At 33.5% G+C, this 10,048-nt stretch overlaps 1 protein-coding gene across 2 annotated transcripts; it reads left to right on the forward strand.

Moving 5' to 3' along the window:
- Positions 1-1,225: 1,225 nt before the first annotated feature.
- On the forward strand, positions 1,226-9,471 carry LOC146921122 (mitochondrial Rho GTPase 1-like). Of its 2 annotated transcripts, XR_015012003.1 has the most exons (15): positions 1,766-2,139; positions 2,232-2,364; positions 2,492-2,632; positions 2,759-2,935; positions 3,102-3,350; positions 3,479-3,547; positions 3,682-3,737; positions 3,946-4,027; positions 4,274-4,485; positions 4,571-4,640; positions 5,932-6,044; positions 6,721-6,871; positions 7,451-7,526; positions 8,235-8,541; positions 9,013-9,471. XR_015012003.1 is itself a non-coding variant. In XM_085714539.1 (14 exons), exons 1-14 carry the CDS (start codon positions 1,940-1,942, stop codon positions 9,090-9,092), a joined length of 2,040 nt encoding a protein of 679 aa, XP_085570665.1. In that variant the 5' UTR covers positions 1,226-1,939; the 3' UTR covers positions 9,093-9,471. The 2 variants fall into 2 exon arrangements, 1 of the variants encoding a protein (XP_085570665.1); XM_085714539.1 differs by lacking the exon at positions 7,451-7,526 and having other exon boundaries at positions 1,226-2,139.
- Positions 9,472-10,048: the final 577 nt, after the last annotated feature.

Here is a 10,048-nt window from a genome sequence, read left to right on the forward strand (position 1 = left end):
AAAGGGTTAGTGTAAATTTAGTTTACGTATGTTCAATCTAGGTTAATGTAAATTCATGTTTAGGTATGTTCAATTTAGGTTAGTGTAAATTAAGTTTACTTATGTTCAACATAGGTTAATGTAAATTAAGTTTACTTATGTTCAATTTAGGTTAATGTAAATTGTATGTATATAAGAGGTTAGTGTAAATTTAGTTTACGTGTTCAATCTAGGTTAATGTAAATTTAGTTTACGTATGCATATAAGAGGTTAATGTAAATTCAGTTTACGTACGTTCAATCTAGGTTATTGTAAATTAAGTTTACTTATGTTTAATTTAGGTTAATGTAAATTAAGTTTACGTACGTGTGTGTGTGTGTATATATATATTAGTGTAAATTCAGTTTACGTACTTTCAATTTAGGTTAATGTAAATTAAGTTCAATTAAAGAGGTTAGTGTAAATTAAGTTTACATACGTGAATTAGGATTACGTTTCCAGGTTTCAGTGATGAAGCGATGGATGAAAGGATTTTAGATTAATTTGAATTTTTTATTTTAGTTAAAGGGTATATTAGTCATTTTGGGGTGTAACTTGTGTTTTTTGGGGTGTGAGTAGCATCAGTCTATAATTTTTTTTTGTTTTCTTTGAAATAAGTTTCACAAGAATATATAAAAATAATCTTCATTGGCTATTGATTATGAAGAAAATGGAAGAGAGAGAGAGAATTGAATGTAATTTGCATTTAATTGTATGAGAATAATCAATAGTTTTTATTGGAAAAGATGGTTTTAAAAAAAATTAAATATGTGTCAAAAAAAATTAAATAGGATAAAAGTTTGCCCTTTTTGCTTACATTTTGGGAAAAAAAAATGAGTTTTTTCTTCTTACATTTTGGAACAGAAACATAAAATAATTTAATAGGGTACTGTTAACCGGTGCCCCCGGACACCGGTTAAGGAATCCAAAAAAGGAAAATTTGAATTGAAAGTAACACTTTTTTGACTTTTGAAAAATTGATTACACAACTTTCAATACAAAAGCTACTATATTTGCTTCCTTAACCAGTGCCCCGGGGACACCGGTTAACATTTTCCAATTTTTTAATAACAATATAATCGTGACTCTATGAGCCAAACATATATAATTATGGGTTCATATAACAAATAGTTGGCTATAAAACTAAAATATAAAATTAGATGGAACTAGGTGGAGTCATATCTCGTTGCTAGTTCATCTAATTTTATATTTGATTTCTTTACCTTTGATTGCCAATTATCTCAGTAAGCTTGAAATATGTGTTAGTGCGACAAGTTGGAAGACCATTTTCATGACCACTTGTCAGTTCTTATGGACTTGGAGAAACAAATCTACTATTTGAAAGCGATTTTCACCAACCCAACAATCTCAAAAAAAAAAAAAAAACAAAAAAAAAACCTTGTAATGGTGATCCAAAACTTTACTGGAGAGATAGACGTATGATTAACTCATCTATAAAAGTGACAGTCTTGGTAAGTTGGGATAAAAATCTATAATTTATAAGCTATAAATTTAAAAACTACTTAAATATCATCTTAATTCCCTCATTGCAACCCTCAAATAAAAGTGACAGTCGTGGTAAGTTGGGATAAAAATCTATAATCTATAAGCTATAAATTTAAAAACTACTTAAATATCATCTTAAAAAATGTTATAAGCTAATGAGTAAAGTTTTTTTTATGAAACATGTCTCTTTCTTTCAAAACAAACTTATAATTTAACCCAATAAGCTATAAACGCTTATTTGTGTTGCGAAAAGAAAATAGATTATTCAAGTTTGTTTCTGTAAAGAAAATAAAATAATTCAGCTATCGTATTTCAACCCCAATATAAAAGGGCGAATTGCTCTTTCAAAAAATAAAAAATAAACCTACGATTTCTCTAAACTCCTTCTCATCCATCCACGCATATTGATTCTTCCATGCTGAGCCGGAGAGTGAGAGGTTTGTCTAATCCCTTCAACGGACGGGGTGGTGCGGTAGTTCGCGTTGTTGTCGCAGGAGACTCTCGAACCGGTAAAACCAGTCTGGTTCTTGCCGCGGGAGCCTTTAAAGTCCAGGTTAAGCTCGACCTGTATTTTGATGGTGTGCCGCCAATCACAATCATTGACACCTCTTCCCGGTAATTATAGTTCTTATCTAGATTCATTCCTTAGTTAAGTAACCACGTTTTGGAACATGAATAATGGACGCACGAGTTTATTCTTGTTGCAGCGTTGAGGACAGTGATAGAGTTTCTGAAGAACTACTACGGGCTGACTCAGTTATTCTCACTTATGCATGCGATCGTCCTAATACACTTCAGAATCTAAGCACATTTTGGCTTCCTCTTCTTCGCAAATTAGAGGTTGTGATCTCTCTTTTTCTTGTTTTTGCATCTCAAGTGTTCTATATTTAGTTGCATATAATATGTTTGTATTTTCATTTTTAGAGAATCTATGTTTGACATATGGATATTTGAAATTCATGAACAGGTCAAAGTTCCAGTTATAGTGGTTGGTTGTAAGCTTGATCTTCAAGATGAATATCAAGTAGTACAGGTGATGTCACCACTAATGCAGAAGTTCTGCGAGATTGAATCATACATTGAGTGTTCAGCATATAGGAGTACCGAGGTATCTTTCAGTTAAACTATTGCAATCAAATTCATCCGCTTTTTTAAATCTTATTTTAAGAGTGCTGCAATTATATCTGGGTTTTGTTCCATACAATATACTTGTAATTAAATTTCCTTGTTGAAGGTCATTGGAGTTTTCTTCTTAGCACTAAAGGCTGCCTTTTATCCCATAGCTCCTTTATTTGATAAGGAATCACAAACTCTAACGCCTCGATGTAGGCGGGCTTTGAAGCGGATTTTTATTCTCTGTGACCATGACAAAGATGGTGCCCTTAGCGATTCTGAACTGGACGGTTTTCAGGTTTTAATTTTATCTTCTCATATTAAATGTCAAAATGGTGGCTTGTTTGTTACCCTAGTATAATGTCTGACACCTTGTAGCTTGAATACAAGCTTAATGACATCGTCTTATGGTAGATTAACTTGTGTATAAGATTTGTGAAAAAGTCTAACAAAACTCTCTACAGGTTAAATGTTTCGATACTCGTTTAGTACCATTTGATGTTTGCATTATAAAGAAGGCTGTGAAAAAAAATTTGTCCGGAGGTGTGAATGAACGAGGACTTACATTGACAGGATTTCTATTTATTCATGCCCGTTTCATGGAAAAAGAATCTCCTGATATAGTATGGAATGTGCTCAGGAAGTTTGGATATAATGATGATATAAAGCTCGCCGATGATTTTATTCCATATTTGAAACGCGCACCTGATCAGGTGTTTCTTTTGAGATGAATTTATGGTCTCACATATTTTATTCTATATTTGTTATGCCTGTTTGTATTCAATTTGGTGACGATAGAGAACTTATCTTATTCTATTCTCATTGGATTTAATGTCTACAGAGTGTTGAACTGACAAATGAAGCAACTGATTTCTTGAAGACAATCTTTGATGAATTTGATGGTGATTTTGTATGTCATTTGCAGAAATGACCTTGAATAACTTCACTTTTTCATGTTGCTCCCCAGATCATTTTTGGGCATTTTCTCAACTGACTTTATCATTATACAATTTGCAAATTAATCATATATGTCTCTCCCTCCAGGATAAGGTGCTGCAACCTCGTGAACTGGAAGAATTGTTTTCTACTGCCCCAGAAAGGTAGATTTCTTGTAATCTTTCTTATTTTGTGCAATTTTTCAAATGTACATAAATTTTTTAAGGTTGGGCTATATACTTGTGACTTTGCTTCTTCATTGTTTTAACAAAGTCCAGCTATGATATTTTTACATGTATGCCTTTCTTGAGTCTTAATTTCAATTAGGACTCTTGGCAATGTTATTTGAAATTTTATGATTTTTAATTGCAGTCCCTGGATTGAAAATCCATACAAGGATGCTGTAGAAAGGAATGAATTTGGAGGATTATCACTTGATGCATTTTTGTCAAAGGTGCACAAGTCTTTTATCTTTTTCTATAGTCCCTCTTATATTTTATAGAACAATGGTTATGGAAAAGTGGTGGGTTCTGTGAATAGTTTTATCACTCAATTTAAAAAATATTTTGAGAATCAAGGTTGCTTAAGTTTTACATGAAGCATGATTGTATGTCTCGTTTGTGTATCTTTTTAGTGCATGTAGCATTTAATTTGCATCACCATTGATTTTTATATTATATATTATATATTTTCCGGACAGTGGGCACTCATGACACTTCTAAAGCCAACCTTTAGCGTGGAGAACCTGATATACATTGGTTATCCTGGTGATCCATCATCTACTATCCGTGTGACTAGGAGGCGACACGTAGATCGCGAAAAACAACATTCAGAAAGAAATGTATTGCAGTGCTTCATTTTTGGGCCTACAAAGGCAGAAAAATCCACGTTATTGAATTCTTTCATCGGAAGGTATTTTAGTGGTTACCCCGAGGTTCACGATAACACAATTTCAATCATTGAGCATCATCTTATTGTTGTTGAATTCATAATGCAGGCCACATTCTGAAGCTTACAATCCGACCAATGAGGATCATTATGCTGTAAAAGTTGTTGATATTTCTAGGGTAATTGATTGATACTTGACTGACATTTAACAATAGCTTTTTATTGTGACGAAGAAAGACATTTCATTTCTTCCACCTTTTCCTGCACCAAAGTCTTCATTTCATGTATTCATTTTGGGGCATCACTTCAGTGCCTTTAGGGCGGGAATGTCACCTGCCATTGCCCAACCCCGTTTTGACTTGTGGCACACCTTTATTTGGAAAATAAAAACAAAAACAAAATAGGCTGTTGGAAAAGGGAGAGAAAGCAAAACCAAGGAAAACAGAACAGACCCCGTTCCTTTCTTTCATCCCCTTCCTCACATCTCTTCCCCCATCGTCTTCCACCTCTTCCTCCTTTCTTCACTCCGTTTGCTTCTCCTCCGACACCGAGCAAGGCTTCTGTGTCTACTCCGGCGACCCCTCCCGCGAAATTTTCCACTGCGATTTTGGATCAAATCGCGTGTCCATCTTTCGTTGGAGATGAAAGGTGTTCGATTCAACAACAACGGCGAACGGAGGCAGCGGCGAACGACGTTCTGATGACGGTGGTAGGTTGACAGCCTTTTTCTTCCTCTTCTGTTTTCTCTCTTCTTTGCGTTTACCTTCGGATCTGTTGTCTCTCTTTTTCAACAGCCTTTTATTTTTTGAAATAGAGGTGTGCCACGTGTCAAAATAGGGTTGGGCAATGACAGGTGCCATTCCCGCCCTAATGGCACTGAAGTGATTGTTGAAATTTGGGGCCTAACTCATCCTTACAAAACCGGCTTGTAAGGTGAGGATTGCCTCCTCTTTATAAACTTATCAAGAGTCTTATCTATACGCCCAACACTCTTTGGGCTTGGTGCATGAATAGGTAGGTGGCCCTTGAATTCAACAAGCTCTGATACCATGTTGAAATTTGGGGCCTAACTCATCATCACAAAACCGGCTTGTGAGGTGAGGATTGCCCCCACTTAGGTGAGGATTGCCTCCTCTTTATTAACTCTTCTCAAGAGTCTTTTCTATCCGATGTGGGACTTGGGTTTTTCCCAATACACCCCCGCACGCCCAACACTCTTTGGGCTTGGTGCATGAATAGGTAGGTGGCCCTTGATTTCGACAAACTCTGATACCATGTTGAAATTTGGGGCCTAACTCATCATCACAATACCGGCTTGTGAGGTGAGGATTGCCTCCTCTTTATAAACTCTTATCAAGAGTCTTATCTATCCGATGTGGGACTTGGGTTTTTCCCAATAGTGATGCCCATTCATTTTGTATGTATTGATATTTATATCTTCCAATTCATGGTTTATCATTTTATTTGCAGCAAAATAAAAAATATCTTGTGCTGAGAGAGATTTCGGAAGGTGGAGTCTCAAAGCTGTTGGCCGAAGAAGAGTCTTTGGCCTCATGTGACATTGCCGTATTTGTTTATGACAGGTGACCACTTATATTAAAGTTCATAATATAGGTTTCACTATTAAATTATTACTTAGTGCCTTTTGAGTATATAAACTCAAGATTTATATTTGATTGTTAGCTCATAAGTAACTTTTTAACATCTGAAATCAAAAGCATGTAGAAAAACTCCATTATACATTTGGATGACCTTACTGAAAAAACTTATAGACTAAAGAACACAAATTCTGGGTTGATTTTTCAACTTAGCAATTGTAAATTACACACTCCTGTCTTTAATATAAACTAAAATACCTAATAATAAAGAATTTTAGTAAACTCTAATTAATTTTCTTAATGTTATCAAAAAAGTAATTGTGTTTCCTACCCTGTTCTTCATGGGAACATGTTCCACAATAACAAAAGGGGTGTTGCAAAATAAAAAGTATATTAATTAGTGATAATATCATTCAACTAGGGTGAAAGTAATTAAATTTACTTATATTTTTGAGCATTAAATGTTTTTTTAATTGAATTCAGAAGGAGTACAAACATAAGCTTCAAACAACTGAAAAATAAGATTTATAAGTCATTATATATTTACATGGTATTCATTATGTTCAAATTTACAACTCATCTATGGGCTTCTGAGTTAACTATAATTTCATGTTTTGTGGCCTGGGTTGTATGTACTCATCTAACTAAATTTTAATTTTAGGTCTGACGAGTCTTCGTGGAAGGCATCATTTGAACTCTTGTTAAAAATTGCTGGTCATGGAGAAGACACTGGCTTTCAGGTGCCCTGTCTTATAGTTGAAGCTAATGGTGACCAGGAATCATTTACAACAGCTATACAAGAGGCAACTATGGTATTTTTCATTATTTTGTTCATTTGCATGGTCATATATATATATATATATATATATATATATATATAATTGTACATGCATATTGCTGTATATAATTGTTGGATGGGTTAGATAGATAGTCTGTATATGTACCCTTTGATCTTCAGATTGACATTTGATTAAGCAGATTGAAAGCTAGTTTAATTTGTCTAGTTTCAAAATTTTTATATTTTGATGTTTTGGATTTGACATTTTTTGCACATTTATTGTACGTCGTCTATTTGAATGGCAGTTTCAAGTTATTAACTAAGATTTTAAAAATATTTCTATACCTCATTTACAAAAATAAGGCATCATGCCTAGTTTAGATAAATTTTGCTATACTGGTTTCAAGTGAAAGTTTGAATTGGTTCTACTAATTATCTTTGATTTTCTTTTTGTCAATAAATCATATTTGATTTGCTAGCTGTGATGCTCTAAGAAGCTTTATTAATTAGACAAGTTTTATCGTTATTACAACACCTTCACTTTCATGTGCCTTTTAACATAGGTAGGTTCGTGTTTTGTCTTATCTACGTTGAATTAATACATTAGTTGCAGATTGTAGGTAGAAACTTGATGTTGTTGAAGTTCATTTTATGACTCCCATTGCATTTGATCTGATTACATTTGAAAGGTTTGTTTTGCTGGTCAAAAATAATTGTTTTGATATTCTAGAATATTTTTTCACTTTAACTTGCTAATAAGAAGATGAAAAACTTGTAGTGAGTTACTGTGATGGAGAGAGGATAGAATACTAGCAAGGGGTGATGTTTTTCAGAAAATAGCAATAAGGGAAATGCTAACGAGTGCCCTGAGGGCAATATTTAATGACTTTAGACAATAAGTTTTTACGGAAATTTGTGCATTTAATGCATTGGAAATTGAAGTATTAGATTTTTTCAATGAATAGTTTCTTAATTGAGAAACCTTAAAGAGTGCCCTTAGGGCACTCGTTAGCAAGATCCTAACAATAATTATTGCATCATTTTCATTGTTTCTGGAAATGTAAGACAATTGTTCGCTACAATAGTCTAGTTTCTGCTTGTAACAAGTAAAACTAACATAGATTTTAGGAAATGAAAATAGAAAATGGTTTCCCAAAGTAAACAGGGTCCATCTTTGTAAACCTTTTCTATTGACTCGCAAATGAAGGCAGAAAGTGAAGAGCATACTGTTATCTTTTCCGTTTATAGGTGTAGCCAAGTGTTAGAACATCTTGTAGTAAAAATTATTTTAGATTGATGTCTTCCATGAAGTATATATAATCATGGCATGTTCGCTCTTGATGCTGAGAAATTTTCAAGCAAATACTTTACTACATCAATGACAATGTGTTTTGTAGGTTAGTAAAGACATGGGAGTAGAGTCTCCCATGCTAATCAGTGTGAAGTTAGGGGATTTCAACAATATATTTCGCCAAATTGTAACTGCTGCTGAGCACCCTCATTTAAGCATTCCAAAAAATGAAGCTGGAAAAACCCATAAGCAGTACATGGGAGTAGAGGCTCTCATGCCAATCAGTGTAAAGTTAGGGGCTGTCAACAATATATTTCGCCAAATTGTAACTACTGCTGAGCACCTTTATTTAAGCATTACAAAAATCCGCAAGCAGTACCCTAGACTCACAGATCCATCTCTTATTTTTCAAGGTATATCATTTTTCAGGATTACTTGATAGTTGTTCATTATGTTCTTTTTGACTTTGTATATTAAAATTGTTCACTCTATTATATGTTAACTAGTAAAATGAGCTATTAACCTGTTTAAATTTTGGGTGATATGGTTTGTAGTGGTTCATGTGTTCTTTCTTTTGCTCATTTAACTTACTCCTGTGTTGTTGTTGGAAGACTTGATATCCATTACCAAGTCGTCCCTACAATAAAGGACCTTCTTGGGAACCATATTTATGTAATGGCATGAAACAGGGCTGCCCATTTTTTAACTTTCTAAATTTTTGGATATTTGGATATTGCGTCTACTACCAATATTTTGAAATTATTATTCAACTTTTGACCAGTTCTGCTGTGGAGTTCTGAACTATATTAATTCAAATCCCAAGAAAATATAGATGTGGCTTTTGTTTCTTTGTTTAATGATTTTATTATCACATCATATTGCAGTTGGACTTGGAACCGTTGTGACAGTTGATTGGCTGCTGCATGGAAGAATTCGTCTGGTTAAAGGACCAAAGGTGTTGTGAATGGGTCATTCCATAGGCTGGCTATGTTACATTGCCTTTAACATTAAAGGCTTTTTTGCGCCATCTATTGTAGAGTTTGTAATCTTTTTTAAGATTATGCGACCTTCAATTTTTTTTTGTCACGGTTGAAATAGGTTAGCACAAATTTTATATACTACTTATTTGATAGGTTGAAAGTTAATTTCATGTCGTTCACATTTTTTTTTTTTTTTGAGGGAATGTAGTTAACATTATCTTGTCACCAAGTAGGAAAATTCTAAATTAGAATATACTGTGTATATATGTAGAAAAACTAGTATGGACAATCATCTCAAACGCGGGCTATAAATTGTGTCCCACCCTTATAGTTAATATTATTAAACGGATAATTTTACTTTAACATTTAAGGATTCTATTTGAAACTCAGGTTGTCTTTTTTTTTTTTTGGTTACAAACTCATAGAGGGTTAACATTGAATTAAACACTATTTTTAAAAGAATAATGTCAAAAACTATCACTCTAAAAATTGATGTTCACTATTTTGACAATTTGATTTGGTTAGTCTCTGGATGAAAAGTATTTGTGAAAAATTATTCAATCAAAGTATTCTCAGTTTTTTTTTTTTTTACTATTTTTAAATGAATAATGTCAAAAACTATCAATTCGAAAATTGATGTCCACTATTTTTACGATTTGACTTGGTTTGTCTTTGGATGGAAAGTATTTGTGGAAAATTATTCGATAAGTATCTTGTGTTAGGAAACTACGCACAATTTCCCCATGGTCAGATTAAGTAGAAGTGAAATAAATGCGGAATAACAACACACAAGATTGTTAACGAAGTTCGGCCAATAATGCCTACTCTCCGGACTGCTGCTGCAGATCTTTTTAATAAAAGGAAATATATGTGTTTACAAACACTCACAAACTCTCACTACCCACAACCCAATTACACCCAGGAATTTTCTCCTAAAATT

This window comes from Medicago sativa, chromosome 5, assembly GCF_051527215.1.
Source record: "Medicago sativa cultivar Bolivia chromosome 5, Bolivia_mono, whole genome shotgun sequence".
Taxonomy (NCBI): Eukaryota; Viridiplantae; Streptophyta; class Magnoliopsida; order Fabales; family Fabaceae; genus Medicago; species Medicago sativa.